At 42.5% G+C, this 16,514-nt stretch overlaps 1 protein-coding gene across 1 annotated transcript in view; it reads left to right on the forward strand.

Moving 5' to 3' along the window:
- Positions 1–15,629: 15,629 nt before the first annotated feature.
- FGD1 (FYVE, RhoGEF and PH domain containing 1) overlaps positions 15,630–16,514 on the forward strand; it is a 147,543-nt gene continuing 146,658 nt past the window's right edge. Inside the window, exon 1 of the mRNA XM_053696045.1 lies at positions 15,630–16,442. Within this exon, the coding sequence (XP_053552020.1) occupies positions 16,283–16,442 (160 nt within the window). The 5' untranslated portion in view covers positions 15,630–16,282. The remainder of the gene's footprint in view (positions 16,443–16,514) is intronic.

Raw genomic sequence — 16,514 nt, forward strand, 5'->3', positions numbered from 1 at the left:
GACACGTCCTTAGTCACTAATTGACACCCCATGTAGGATGTGCCTGGGGGGGTTAAACAATGAGGGATTAAACAATAAAAATGTATGTAGTAGACTGTACCTTTTAAATATAATTCATGTATTTCCAGAAAGTTGTTGTGAATGAAGATGATTTGTATGAAGAATTTTGTTTTAGCAAACTGTATCAATTTGTAAAATTGAATTGCCCCCTCCCCCAGTGACTACTGTATGATTTGCTGATTTACTACGTATAATTTGTTGGTTCCTTAGTCTCCCTTACGTTCTTCAAACAAAGTTGGCAACTCTATGTAGTAAGCATGTAGTAATAACGGAAACAAAGATCCGGTCATTGAGGGCACTTACTTGTTATGCCCAGTGATCCACAGTCTCTGAGCACTGAGAGTACAACTTATATGGTGTGGCGTCCCAGTATGTGGTGTAGAATCACTGCCTTTACCCACTGGTTTAACCTCCATCTAGGCGCAATCCATGTGGGGTCCAACTTACAACCTGCAAGGAGACTGGAAGTACCACTGCTATGTGACACTGGCCAATCACATACAAAAATCACAATCGGCTAAAATAAAGTGTAACGTTTATTAAACTCCATATAAAACCAATCAAATAAAATATCTATTCACTAATCCAAGCCATATTTACAGCTATTTGTGAATTGCTAGATACTTTAATTGAACTTGTCAGTCTTAAGTGATTGATTTTATAGATACTTTTAGCTGATTGATTTTTGTATTTGGCTTATATGCTTTCTCTTGATATCCTTTGATGAAAACCATACCAAGATAGGCTCTGGAGCAGAAATGCACTGCTGGGTGCTAGCTGCTGATTGGTGGCTACACATATAAGCCTTTTGGCAGTGGTTTACCTGATGTGGTCTGATATCTCCCAGTAGTGCATTGCTTCTCCTACAATAAAGGATACAAATAGAAAGAAGTAAACTTGCAAGTTGTTTAAAATTGTTTGCTCTATCTGAATAATGAGAGAAATATGTGTTTCACGTCCCTTTAAGAGAGAAAACTCCTTCTGAGCAGATTTTCTTAGAGGTGTCACTTGGATTTCAGAGATACCGCAACAGTGACATGGGGCAGAGGTCACCGGGAATCTCACTGCTTTTTGTTCTGTAGAATAAAGTAGGAACGTGTGAGCCTGGCAAGGTTTTACAAGACTTAGGCCTAGATTTGGAGTTCGGCGGTAGAAGGGCTGTTAACGCTCCGCGGGCTTTTTTCTGGCCGCACCATAAATTTAACTCTGGTATCGAGAGTTCAAACAAATGCTGCGTTAGGCTCCAAAAAAGGAGCGTAGAGCATTTTTACCGCAAATGCAACTCTCGATACCAGAATTGCTTACGGACGCGGCCAGCCTCAAAAACGTGCTCGTGCACGATTCTCCCATAGGAAACAATGGGGCTGTTTGAGCTGAAAAAAAACCTAACACCTGCAAAAAAGCAGCGTTCAGCTCCTAACGCAGCCCCATTGTTTCCTATGGGGAAACACTTCCTACGTCTGCACCTAACACTCTAACATGTACCCCGAGTCTAAACACCCCTACCCTTACACTTATTAACCCCTAATCTGCCGCTCCCGCTATCGCTGACCCCTGCATATTTTTTTTAACCCCTAATCTGCCGCTCCGTAAACCGCCGCAACATACGTTATCCCTATGTACCCCTAATCTGCTGCCCTAACATCGCCGACCCCTATATTATATTTATTAACCCCTAATCTGCCCCCCTCAACGTCGCCGACACCTGCCTACACTTATTAACCCCTAATCTGCCGAGTGGACCTGAGCGCTACTATAATAAAGTTATTAACCCCTAATCCGCCTCACTAACCCTATCATAAATAGTATTAACCCCTAATCTGCCCTCCCTAACATCGCCGACACCTACCTTCAATTATTAACCCCTAATCTGCCGAGCGGACCTCACCGCTATTCTAATAAATGTATTAACCCCTAAAGCTAAATCTAACCCTAACACTAACACCCCCCTAACTTAAATATAATTTACATCTAACGAAATAAATTAACTCTTATTAAATAACTTATTCCTATTTAAAGCTAAATACTTACCTGTAAAATAAATCCTAATATAGCTACAATATAAATTATAATTATATTATAGCTATTTTAGGATTAATATTTATTTTACAGGCAACTTTGTAATTATTTTAACCAGGTACAATAGCTATTAAATAGTTAAGAACTATTTAATAGTTACCTAGTTAAAATAATAACAAATTTACCTGTAAAATAAATCCTAACCTAAGATATAATTAAACCTAACACTACCCTATCAATACATTAATTAAATAAACTACCTACAATTACCTACAATTAACCTAACACTACACTATCAATAAATTAATTAAACACAATTCCTACAAATAAATACAATTAAATAAACTAGCTAAAGTACAAAAAATAAAAAAGAACTAAGTTACAAAAAATAAAAAAATATTTACAAACATAAGAAAAATATTACAACAATTTTAAACTAATTACACCTACTCTAAGCCCCCTAATAAAATAACAAAGCCCCCCAAAATAAAAAATTCCCTACCCTATTCTAAATTAAAAAAGTTACAAGGTCTTTTACCTTACCTTTGCGGGGCATGCCCCAAGAATTTCAGCTCTTTTGCCTGTAAAAAAAAACATACCATACCCCCCCCCCCCCCAACATTACAACCCACCACCCACATACCCCTAATCTAACCCAAACCCCCCTTAAAGAAACCTAACACTAAGCCCCTGAAGATCTTCCTACCTTGTCTTCACCATCCAGGTATCACCAATCCGTCCTGGCTCCAACATCTTCATCCAACCCAAGCGGGGGTTGGCGATCCATCATCCGGTGGCTGAAGAGGTCCAGAAGAGGCTCCAAAGTCTTCCTCCTATCCGGCAAGAAGAGGACATCCGGACCGGCAAACATCTTCTCCAAGCGGCATCTTCGATCTTCTTCCATCCGGTGCGGAGCGGGTCCATCTTGAAGCAGGCGACGCGGATCCATCCTCTTCTTCCGTTGTCTCCCGACGAATGACGGTTCCTTTAAGGGACGTCATCCAAGATGGCGTCCCTCGAATTCCGATTGGCTGATAGGATTCTATCAGCCAATCGGAATTAAGGTAGGAATTTTCTGATTGGCTGATGGAATCAGCCAATCAGAATCAAGTTCAATCCGATTGGCTGATCCAATCAGCCAATCAGATTGAGCTCGCATTCTATTGGCTGTTCCGATCAGCCAATAGAATGCGAGCTCAATCTGATTGGCTGATTGGATCAGCCAATCGGATTGAACTTGATTCTGATTGGCTGATTCCATCAGCCAATCAGAAAATTCCTACCTTAATTCCGATTGGCTGATAGAATCCTATCAGCCAATCGGAATTCGAGGGACGCCATCTTGGATGACGTCCCTTAAAGGAACCGTCATTCGTCGGGAGACAACGGAAGAAGAGGATGGATCCGCGTCGCCTGCTTCAAGATGGACCCGCTCCGCACCGGATGGAAGAAGATCGAAGATGCCGCTTGGAGAAGATGTTTGCCGGTCCGGATGTCCTCTTCTTGACGGATAGGAGGAAGACTTTGGAGCCTCTTCTGGACCTCTTCAGCCACCGGATGATGGATCGCCAACCCCCGCTTGGGTTGGATGAAGATGTTGGAGCCAGGACGGATCGGTGATACCTGGATGGTGAAGACAAGGTAGGAAGATCTTCAGGGGCTTAGTGTTAGGTTTCTTTAAGGGGGGTTTGGGTTAGATTAGGGGTATGTGGGTGGTGGGTTGTAATGTTGGGGGGGGGGGGGGTATGGTATGTTTTTTTTTACAGGCAAAAGAGCTGAAATTCTTGGGGCATGCCCCGCAAAGGGCCCTGTTCAGGGCTGTTAAGGTAAAAGAGCTTGTAACTTTTTTAATTTAGAATAGGGTAGGGAATTTTTTATTTTGGGGGGTTTTGTTATTTTATTAGGGGGCTTAGAGTAGGTGTAATTAGTTTAAAATTGTTGTAATATTTTTCTTATGTTTGTAAATATTTTTTTATTTTTTGTAACTTAGTTCTTTTTTATTTTTTGTACTTTAGCTAGTTTATTTAATTGTATTTATTTGTAGGAATTGTGTTTAATTAATTTATTGATAGTGTAGTGTTAGGTTAATTGTAGGTAATTGTAGGTAGTTTATTTAATTAATGTATTGATAGGGTAGTGTTAGGTTTAATTATATCTTAGGTTAGGATTTATTTTACAGGTAAATTTGTTATTATTTTAACTAGGTAACTATTAAATAGTTCTTAACTATTTAATAGCTATTGTACCTGGTTAAAATAATTACAAAGTTGCCTGTAAAATAAATATTAATCCTAAAATAGCTATAATATAATTTTCTCCAACATAGGTGTGTCCGGTCCACGGCGTCATCCTTACTTGTGGGATATTCTCTTCCCCAACAGGAAATGGCAAAGAGCCCAGCAAAGCTGGTCACATGATCCCTCCTAGGCTCCGCCTACCCCAGTCATTCTCTTTGCCGTTGTACAGGCAACATCTCCACGGAGATGGCTTAGAGTTTTTTAGTGTTTAACTGTAGTTTTTCATTATTCAATCAAGAGTTTGTTATTTTCAAATAGTGCTGGTACGTACTATTTACTCAGAAACAGAAAAGAGATGAAGAATTCTGTTTGTATGAGGAAAATGATTTTAGCAACCGTAACTAAAATCCATGGCTGTTCCACACAGGACTGTTGAGAGCAATTAACTTCAGTTGGGGGAACAGTTTGCAGTCCTTTGCTGCTTGAGGTATGACACATTCTAACAAGACGATGTAATGCTGGAAGCTGTCATTTTCCCTATGGGATCCGGTAAGCCATGTTTATTACGATTGTAAATAAGGGCTTCACAAGGGCTTATTTAGACTGTAGACCTTTTTTGGGCTAAATCGATTGATATTAACACTTATTTAGCCTTGAGGAATCATTTATTCTGGGTATTTTGATATAATAATATCGGCAGGCACTGTTTTAGACACCTTATTCTTTAGGGGCTTTCCCAAAGCATAGGCAGAGTCTCATTTTCGCGCCGGTGTTGCGCACTTGTTTTTGAGAGGCATGGCATGCAGTCGCATGTGAGAGGAGCTCTGATACTTATAAAGGACTTCTGAAGGCGTCATTTGGTATCGTATTCCCCTTTGGGTTTGGTTGGGTCTCAGCAAAGCAGATACCAGGGACTGTAAAGGGGTTAAAGCTTAAAACGGCTCCGGTTCCGTTATTTTAAGGGTTAAAGCTTCCAAAATTGGTGTGCAATATTTTCAAGGCTTTAAGACACTGTGGTGAAAGTTTGGTGAATTTTGAACAATTCCTTCATGTTTTTTCGCAATTGCAGTAATAAAGTGTGTTCAGTTTAAAATTTAAAGTGACAGTAACGGTTTTATTTCAAAACGTTTTTTGTACTTTCTTATCAAGTTTATGCCTGTTTAACATGTCTGAACTACCAGATAGACTGTGTTCTGAATGTGGGGAAGCCAGAATTCCTATTCATTTAAATAAATGTGATTTATGTGATAATGACAATGATGCCCAAGATGATTCCTCAAGTGAGGGGAGTAAGCATGGTACTGCATCATTCCCTCCTTCGTCTACACGAGTCTTGCCCACTCAGGAGGCCCCTAGTACATCTAGCGCGCCAATACTCCTTACTATGCAACAATTAACGGCTGTAATGGATAATTCTGTCAAAAACATTTTAGCCAAAATGAACCCTTGTCAGCGTAAGCGTGGATGCTCTGTTTTAGTTACTGAAGAGCATGACGACGCTGATATTAATATCTCTGAAGGGCCCCTAACCCAATCTGAGGGGGCCAGGGAGGTTTTGTCTGAGGGAGAAATTACTGATTTAGGGAACATTTCTCAGCAGGCTGAATCTGATGTGATTACTTTTAAATTTAAATTGGAACATCTCCGCATTTTGCTTAAGGAGGTATTATCCACTCTGGATGATTGTGAAAATTTGGTCATCCCAGAGAAACTATGTAAAATGGACAAGTTCCTAGAGGTGCCGGGGCTCCCAGAAGCTTTTCCTATACCCAAGCGGGTGGCGGACATTGTTAATAAAGAATGGGAAAGGCCCGGTATTCCTTTCGTCCCTCCCCCCATATTTAAAAAATTGTTTCCTATGGTCGACCCCAGAAAGGACTTATGGCAGTCAGTCCCCAAGGTCGAGGGAGCGGTTTCTACTTTAAACAAACGCACCACTATTCCCATAGAGGATAGTTGTGCTTTCAAAGATCCTATGGATAAAAAATTAGAAGGTTTGCTTAAAAAGATGTTTGTTCAGCAGGGTTACCTTCTACAACCCATTTCATGCATTGTCCCTGTCACTACAGCCGCATATTTCTGGTTTGATGAACTGATTAAGGTGCTCGATAGTGACTCGCCTCCTTATGAGGAGATTATGGACAGAGTCAATGCTCTCAAATTGGCTAATTCTTTCACTCTAGACGCCTCTTTGCAATTGGCTAAGTTAGCGGCTAAGAATTCTGGGTTTGCTATTGTGGCGCGCAGAGCGCTTTGGTTGAAATCTTGGTCGGCTGATGCGTCTTCCAAGAACAAGCTACTAAACATTCCTTTCAAGGGGAAAACGCTGTTTGGTCCTGACTTGAAAGAGATTATCTCTGATATCACTGGGGGTAAGGGCCATGCCCTTCCTCAGGATCGGCCTTTCAAGGCAAAAAATAGACCTAATTTTCGTCCCTTTCGTAAAAACGGACCAGCCCAAGGTGCTACGTCCTCTAAGCAAGAGGGTAATACTTCTCAGGCCAAGCCAGCTTGGAGACCAATGCAAGGCTGGAACAAGGGAAAGCAGGCCAAGAAACCTGCCACTGCTACCAAGACAGCATGAAATATTGGCCCCCGATCCGGGACCGGATCTGGTGGGGGGCAGACTCTCTCTCTTCGCTCAGGCTTGGGCAAGAGATGTTCTGGATCCTTGGGCGCTAGAAATAGTCTCCCAGGGTTATCTTCTGGAATTCAAGGGACTTCCCCCAAGGGGGAGGTTCCACAGGTCTCAGTTGTCTTCAGACCACATAAAAAGACAGGCGTTCTTACATTGTGTAGAAGACCTGTTAAAAATGGGAGTGATTCATCCTGTTCCATTGAGAGAACAAGGGATGGGGTTCTACTCCAATCTGTTCATAGTTCCCAAAAAAGAGGGAACGTTCAGACCAATCCTAGATCTCAAGATCTTAAACAAATTTCTCAAGGTCCCATCGTTCAAGATGGAAACCATTCGAACTATCCTTCCTTCCATCCAGGAAGGTCAATTCATGACCACGGTGGATTTAAAGGATGCGTATCTACATATTCCTATCCACAAGGAACATCATCGGTTCCTAAGGTTTGCATTCCTGGACAAACATTACCAGTTCGTGGCGCTTCCTTTCGGATTAGCCACTGCTCCAAGGATTTTCACAAAGGTACTAGGGTCCCTTCTAGCGGTGCTAAGACCAAGGGGCATTGCAGTAGTACCTTACCTGGACGACATTCTGATTCAAGCGTCGTCCCTCCCTCGAGCAAAGGCTCACACGGACATCGTCCTGGCCTTTCTCAGATCTCACGGCTGGAAAGTGAACGTGGAAAAGAGTTCTCTATCCCCGTCAACAAGGGTTCCCTTCTTGGGAACAATTATAGACTCCTCAGAAATGAGGATTTTTCTAACAGAGGCCAGAAAGACAAAACTTCTGGACTCTTGTCGAATTCTTCATTCCGTTCCTCTTCCTTCCGTAGCTCAGTGCATGGAAGTGATCGGGTTGATGGTAGCGGCAATGGACATAGTTCCTTTTGCGCGCATTCATCTAAGACCATTACAACTGTGCATGCTCAGTCAGGGGAATGGGGACTATACAGACTTGTCTCCAAAGATACAAGTAAACCAGAGGACCAGAGACTCACTCCGTTGGTGGCTGTCCCTGGACAACCTGTCACGAGGGATGACATTCCGCAGACCAGAGTGGGTCATTGTCACGACCGACGCCAGTCTGATGGGCTGGGGCGCGGTCTGGGGATCCCTGAAAGCTCAGGGTCTTTGGTCTCGGGAAGAATCTCTTCTACCGATAAATATTCTGGAACTGAGAGCGATATTCAATGCTCTCAAGGCTTGGCCTCAGCTAGCGAGGACCAAGTTCATACGGTTTCAATCAGACAACATGACGACTGTTGCGTACATCAACCATCAGGGGGGAACAAGGAGTTCCCTAGCGATGGAAGAAGTGACCAAGATTATTCTATGGGCGGAGTCTCACTCCTGCCACCTGTCTGCTATCCACATCCCGGGAGTGGAAAATTGGGAAGCGGATTTTCTGAGTCGTCAGACATTGCATCCGGGGGAGTGGGAACTCCATCCGGAAATCTTTGCCCAAGTCACTCAACTATGGGGCATTCCAGACATGGATCTGATGGCCTCTCGTCAGAACTTCAAAGTTCCTTGCTACGGGTCCAGATCCAGGGATCCCAAGGCGGCTCTAGTGGATGCACTAGTAGCACCTTGGACCTTCAAACTAGCTTATGTGTTCCCGCCGTTTCCTCTCATCCCCAGGCTGGTAGCCAGGATCAATCAGGAGAGGGCGTCGGTGATCTTGATAGCTCCTGCGTGGCCACGCAGGACTTGGTATGCAGATCTGGTGAATATGTCATCGGCTCCACCTTGGAAGCTACCTTTGAGACGAGACCTTCTTGTTCAGGGTCCGTTCGAACATCCGAATCTGGTTTCACTCCAGCTGACTGCTTGGAGATTGAACGCTTGATTTTATCGAAGCGAGGTTTCTCAGATTCTGTTATCGATACTCTTGTTCAGGCCAGAAAGCCTGTAACTAGAAAGATTTACCACAAAATTTGGAAAAAATATATCTGTTGGTGTGAATCTAAAGGATTCCCTTGGGACAAGGTTAAGATTCCTAGGATTCTATCCTTCCTTCAAGAAGGATTGGAAAAAGGATTATCGGCAAGTTCCCTGAAGGGACAGATTTCTGCCTTGTCGGTGTTACTTCACAAAAAACTGGCAGCTGTGCCAGATGTTCAAGCCTTTGTTCAGGCTCTGGTTAGAATCAAGCCTGTTTACAAACCTTTGACTCCTCCTTGGAGTCTCAATTTAGTTCTTTCAGTTCTTCAGGGGGTTCCGTTTGAACCCTTACATTCCGTTGATATTAAGTTATTATCTTGGAAAGTTTTGTTTTTAGTTGCAATTTCTTCTGCTAGAAGAGTTTCAGAATTATCTGCTCTGCAGTGTTCTCCTCCTTATCTGGTGTTCCATGCAGATAAGGTGGTTTTACGTACTAAACCTGGTTTTCTTCCAAAAGTTGTTTCTAACAAAAACATTAACCAGGAGATTATCGTACCTTCTCTGTGTCCGAAACCAGTTTCAAAGAAGGAACGCTTGTTGCACAATTTGGATGTTGTTCGCGCTCTAAAATTCTATTTAGATGCTACAAAGGATTTTAGACAAACATCTTCCTTGTTTGTTGTTTATTCAGGTAAAAGGAGAGGTCAAAAAGCAACTTCTACCTCTCTCTCTTTTTGGATTAAAAGCATCATCAGATTGGCTTACGAGACTGCCGGACGGCAGCCTCCCGAAAGAATCACAGCTCATTCCACTAGGGCTGTGGCTTCCACATGGGCCTTCAAGAACGAGGCTTCTGTTGATCAGATATGTAGGGCAGCGACTTGGTCTTCACTGCACATTTTTACCAAATTTTACAAGTTTGATACTTTTGCTTCTTCTGAGGCTATTTTTGGGAGAAAGGTTTTGCAAGCCGTGGTGCCTTCCATTTAGGTGACCTGATTTGCTCCCTCCCTTCATCCGTGTCCTAAAGCTTTGGTATTGGTTCCCACAAGTAAGGATGACGCCGTGGACCGGACACACCTATGTTGGAGAAAACAGAATTTATGTTTACCTGATAAATTTCTTTCTCCAACGGTGTGTCCGGTCCACGGCCCGCCCTGGTTTTTTAATCAGGTCTGATAATTTATTTTCTTTAACTACAGTCACCACGGTACCATATGGTTTCTCCTATGCTATTATTCCTCCTTAACGTCGGTCGAATGACTGGGGTAGGCGGAGCCTAGGAGGGATCATGTGACCAGCTTTGCTGGGCTCTTTGCCATTTCCTGTTGGGGAAGAGAATATCCCACAAGTAAGGATGACGCCGTGGACCGGACACACCGTTGGAGAAAGAAATTTATCAGGTAAACATAAATTCTGTTATAATTTATATTGTAGCTATATTAGGATTTATTTTACAGGTAAGTATTTAGCTTTAAATAGGAATAAGTTATTTAATAAGAGTTAATTTATTTCGTTAGATGTAAATTATATTTAAGTTAGGGGGGTGTTAGTGTTAGGGTTAGACTTAGCTTTAGGGGTTAATCCATTTATTAGAATAGCGATGAGCTCCGGTCGTCAGATTAGGAGTTAATAATTGAAGGTAGGTGTCGGCGATGTTAGGGAGGGCAGATTAGGGGTTAATACTATTTATGATAGGGTTAGTGAGGCGGGTTAGGGGTTAATAACTTTATTATAGTAGCGGTGCGGTCCGCTCGGCAGATTAGGGGTTAATAAGTGTAGGCAGGTGTCGGCGACGTTGAGGGGGCAGATTAGGGGTTAATAAATATAATATAGGGGTCGGCGGTGTTAGGGGCAGCAGATTAGGGGTACATAGGGATAACGTAGGTGGCGGCGCTTTGCGGTCGGAAGATTAGGGGTTAATTATTTTAAGTAGCTGGCGGTGACGTTGTGGGGGGCAGGTTAGGGGTTAATAAATGTAATACAGGGGTCGGCGGGGTTAGGGGCAGCAGATTAGGGGTACATAAGTATAACGTAGGTGGCGGTCGGCAGATTAGGGGTTAAAATATTTTAATCGAGTGGCGGCGATGTGGGGGGAGCTCGGTTTAGGGGTACATAGGTAGTTTATGGGTGTTAGTGTACTTTAGGGTACAGTAGTTAAGAGCTTTATGAACCGGCGTTAGCCCAGAAAGCTCTTAACTCCTGCTATTTTCAGGCGGCTGGAGTTTTGTCGTTAGAGCTCTAACGCTCACTTCAGAAACGACTCTAAATACCGGAGTTAGAAAGATCCCATTGAAAAGATAGGATACGCAAATGGCGTAGGGGGATCTGCGGTATGGAAAAGTCGCGGCTGAAAAGTGAGCGTTAGACCCTTTAATCACTGACTCCAAATACCAGCGGGCGGCCAAAACCAGCGTTAGGAGCCTCTAACGCTGGTTTTGACGGCTACCGCCGAACTCCAAATCTAGGCCTTAGTGAATTAGGGGACTTTCTCATTGTCTGGACCAGAATTTTTTTACAGGCATGTGCATTTGGTAGTTTGGCATCAAACAAATAGCAATGACGGTGGCCGACAGCGGTATTCGGCTCTTTTCGAAGCTGGATTTCTTCTTGAAAATGCAGCACACTTAGATCTGCACATACTTAGTTTTCAGCTCTTGTCCTTATGATCGAGCTAGAGCACAGGAGAAAAAAAAAACTAATGGAGGTTAGTAACCATGGTTACTGATCATCTGATTATTTTACCTGATAAATCTGGCCTGTTGGTGTGCTCTGAGGACACTAATCTAGAGTTCTGTGTTCCTTTTTTTTGTTTGTTTTCGTTTTTAACTTATCTTTTGCTGTGCCTATCTTTCTGTGTATTATCTTTTTTTTTTTATAAATTTGATTTTGCTGATTTATTTATTATCATTTACCCATCCCTGTTATGATTGAAATGGGGTCTGGCACTACCAGCCAATCACCTGTCGTCTCTCACAAATGCTTGTTAGCCCAGTCACATGACGCTATCAAATGCAGCCATACCATTCAAAACTACAGAACTTTGTACATAGTTAGTTGGATTTCATGCTAAGGTTCTATGATGGTACAACCTCTGTGAGAGCACATCAGTAATGTTTACATGATGCTAGCTATGTACTGACTGCTGTTTATTAGGGATCAAGTAAACAGGATTACGTAATCGGACCCTCACCGGGAACATTAGCTCCTGTCACACAGTGTGCACGGCCCGTTGTGTAACACAACATCCTTGTGTTGTAACTTCCTGCTGCTGCCAGGGAACATAGGAATCTATTCCCCATAGTCTGGTTTGTACAGGGTGAAGGTAGTGCCAGCCGGGTACATACTGGCAAGCTTTTACGTTAATAAACTGTCATTACCTTAAACGTAACCATTTTATTTAACTGGCATATCCTGCAGAATTTCATCTTCCTGCTCAATTCTGGTCTCATTAATCTTTTGGTGCCAGATTACAAGTGGAGCGCTATATATCGCTTTTATGAAAGCGATATTAGAGCTCCATTTTGTAATACCAGCAAACTATAAATGTGCGCTGGTATTACAAGTTAGCCGCAATGTGAATGCGAGCTTGGGTTAGCATTGCGCTCATGAGAGCTCCTATGGGAGCCTCGTTCTGATGCCGCCACAGACAGCATCAGAACTTCAGCGCCAGCGAAGTGGGTAAGTCGTGCAGCGATGGCAGCAAATATAAATATATATTTATATACTGATATAGATATATATTTACTGGGAACACACAGTTCCCGTAGACCTCTATGTAAAGGAACTTATGTTTGTATATATCTATGGCATCAACCACAGTCTTTACGATATCTGCTCCTGATAGGTTTTCGGTTTTAGTCATTAGGGGTACGAGTGTTTTTTGACTGATCACAATCTACAGGATTTCATGTGTTAAACGGATATTAAACAGTGCTCTTTTAGTAAAAACAAATATGTTAAATCAAAGTAAACAAAAAGAATCCAATTGTGTTATAAAAACTGCAAATAACTTACTTGTTTTCTTGCAAAATGAGCTCTTAGAAATTCTCAATATAGCCCCCCCCCACCCCCGACTTATGGAGGTAAGAGAGGATACATTTTTGGAACTTCATGATTGAGATAGGACATGTCATTTTAAACTACTTTCCAATTTACTTTTATTATCAATTTTTGCTTTGTTCTCTTGGTATTCTTAGTTGAAAGGTAAACCTATGTAGGCTCATATGGTAATTTCTTAGCCCTTGAAGGCTGCCTCTTATCTGAATGTTTTTTTATTTTTTTTCCTAACTAGAGTGCGTTAATGCATGTGTGCCATATAGATAACATTGTGCTCACGCCTGTGAAATTACCTAAGAGTCAGCACTGATTTGCTTAAATGCAAGTCTGTCAAAAGAACTAAAATTAGGGGCAGTCTGCAGAGGCTTTAGATACAAGGTAATCACAGCCCTGCCTTGAGCACAGTCATGCCCTCTCCCGGCCCAGCCGTGGTAAAACTCCCTTGGCCTCCAACCCAATCCAGCCCTGACTGTCTAACAGGCTTGGCAGGGCAGGCAGTACAGCAGCCAACCCCCAACCCCTAACAACCCCTAAGGTACTTCTACTGTCCTTAACTTACATAAGTTTAGTTAAGCTGCTTGTGTATGTCGAGCTCCTCCCTGTGCCGCACCCGGCCGCACTGCTGGCCCGTGTAGCCTCCTGCTTGGCTCCCTCCTGTCACATATGTGGCCTGTCAGTCTCACATGTGGTGTCCTCTGGCTTCCGTTCACCTCCACGCTGTGCAACAATTTTGCCTATTTGAGCGGAACGTGCACTTTGAGTCTCTGTGCACTCAAAAAGTGGGTTGCTCCGCTCTCTCACCTGCTCACTGTGCAGGGCTCTCTCTGCCAGGACGGCCCAATTTTAACCAATACAAATTCTGATGTAGACTGTCCCTTTAAGTTGCATTCTGCCACTTTTGAGCATGAGCAAACCAGACACTTACTGCCTCTCTAGCATTATCTGAATAGTAAACTCACTCAGGTTATTCTAAAAGATTTATGACATCAAGCTAGATAAGCCTTTCTGTAGAGACATGGGCTGATTTAACAATGTGCGGACGGACAAACATGATCCGCTGTAGCGGATCATATCTGCCGCACATCGATAAATGATGACAGCATACGCTATCGGCATTTACCATTGCACAAGCATTTCTAGGGGGTGTCAATCAACCCGATCGTATCCACTTCTGCTTCAGGCGGACTTGAAGTAGAGTTGGTCGGAAGCAGCATCTGCTGCTTCATAAATCGACCCCACAGCCTTCTTTTGGGCTGTGACAGGAAGTAATGAACACTGCACAAATTAAGTTAAAAAAAAAGTTTAAATCCTTTTGAAATGTTAAATGATACATGTCGCAATGATTTCTATTAAGTATAAGTTACTGATTAGTGGGGTTTTTTTTACAACAATGAAACAGACTGTTTAATATCCTTTTAAGTACATATACATGTTCATTTCTGCCCACCCACTGTAGACAGATTATACAGTACCTATGAATAGATCTTTTCTAGGCCATATGTACAAATCCAAATCCAAAATAACATTTGTAGACATTCACAACATAATGAAACTATTCCAAATTGTGTTGAACAATATAGATGTCAAAAGGCTATTTTGGGACAAGTGCCTTTTAGATGTAGAAAATCTCTTTAAAAAGTATTTTTAAAAAATGAATTGTGATCACTAAAAAAATTTTGGTTCCATGTTAAATAGAAGGCTTTTTTTTGGCGAGCCCACCTTATGTGCAATATCAATCATTACAGTGGGTCATTCTGTTTAAAACAAGTCAGGTTTTACAAATGGCTATATAATGTACTAAATACTATATAATACCCTAATGTAGTATATATATGAATGTACAAAAAAAGAAAGGCTAGTATAGTACATTTTAATTCCTTGCCCATTTTCTTGTGTCTGCACAGCGGTGACTACTGTATTACTTGCACAACATAGCAAAACAGATAAGAACCAGCAGCCTGTCAAGTCTACCCTAATTCCTTCTAAAATTGATGAATTAATTGTTGTTTTTTTTTTGTCCCTTTAAAATGAAAGGCTTCAATTCTAGATTCCTTCTCCTGACGGCCACTTATTGACCATTCTGTCATATTCAGCTAGTAGGTAGATGGGGCTTTATAGCACGCAGTGATCTGTCGCAGTGATAAAGAGAGCTAGCTGTGCCCGGTGATAGCGGCAGCCCTTGCCGGCAGCTAAGGGGTTAATTTAACCCTGCATTTGATGCACAATGCCAAGCAAAATTTCACAGCTCTAATTAGTATATGTTAATCTTAACGCTTATGTTCCCAGAGGGATAAACAGATTGCTTGGATCAGTTTTATTCATGGAATTTCGCTGCGCTATACAAATAAATGATAATATAAAAAATGCATTGGTCACACAAGTGTTTGGGATTTTATCTCCTCCGCCTTCCATTCATGACAGTGGTACATTATTATGTATTAAAAAAAACTCCCCTTGTAGGCTAAAGAAGCTTGTCTGGTAAAGTAGGTTAAAATGTTAACCCCTCTGTTGCTGGATGGCTGCGTTCTCATAATACAGGATGTTGCTTGAAAGCAGTAGGGAATATGGAAAATATTCTTTGGAGATGGAGGGGGTGGGAGAAACATGTGCTGGGAGGGGAAATCCAGACCAGATTTTAAATACATCTGACGTGAAATCCATCCAACGGCAAGGAGAGAGGGGAGAGAGTCAGATTTCACATACACAGTGAAAAAAAAATACACAGAAAAGCAAGGTAGGGACAGTCTGCAGGGCTGTGTGTGAAATCTTCATCAGTAACAAAGAACCACCGCTCGCCCTGACCCTGCAAGCGTGGTGCTAAGATCACTTACAGGTAACAAGGATCTAGACAAGGATTTGATGGTAGATGGCAGAGTCTGCAATAAAATGCTAATTTTCCTGCCTTGCTGACCTCCTTCAGGTCAAGAGCTTTGCTCACAATGAAGCAGTGAGGGATGTCTGAGTCTTTGGGATACAAGGAAGCAGACTGTGTCCTTCCCTCCTTCACCAGTGTCCTTGGAGATTTCACGTGTGGTTTTTCCAGGTATCCTTATGTCTCGCTGCAGTAAACCGTTCTCTGTGTACCATCTTCATCCTGAGTCTTGGATCTTCTGCAGTAAAGCCGTGGAATTTGGGAACAGCACAGTCTGATGTACAATCCTCAGAGGGTTTAATTGCTTCACCTCTTCTGATCTGGCTGCAATAATCATAGAACGTGGGGGATATACAGTTTTATATCCAGGGATTTTGGCCACTGTTTTTTTTTAATGTATTTCCACCAATGGCTGGACAGCCTCCTGACCCCTCTCCCTTTGCTTATGCTTGGAGGGGAGAGGCTGCATTGTGAACTACAGGGACCCTGGCCTGCCGTACCCCACATCCCACAAACATGCAGGTAAACCGCCCAAGGAGCACTGCCTTTACATATCCCCCAACTGCCCCCAGGGAGCAGACTGGATCCTACGCCAAGCAGTTCCAAGCCAGAAGATTCTCTTACCACATTGCAGGGCCACCTCTTGCCCCAGCCACCCAGCTGCTGCAAAATGAGGGTGAGTATAAATACCAAAATAGAGCTATTGGAAAAGACCTATATTCTTACATAATTGTTTTAAGGAATAATG

Source organism: Bombina bombina, chromosome 12, assembly GCF_027579735.1.
Source record: "Bombina bombina isolate aBomBom1 chromosome 12, aBomBom1.pri, whole genome shotgun sequence".
In the NCBI taxonomy this organism is placed as follows: Eukaryota; Metazoa; Chordata; class Amphibia; order Anura; family Bombinatoridae; genus Bombina; species Bombina bombina.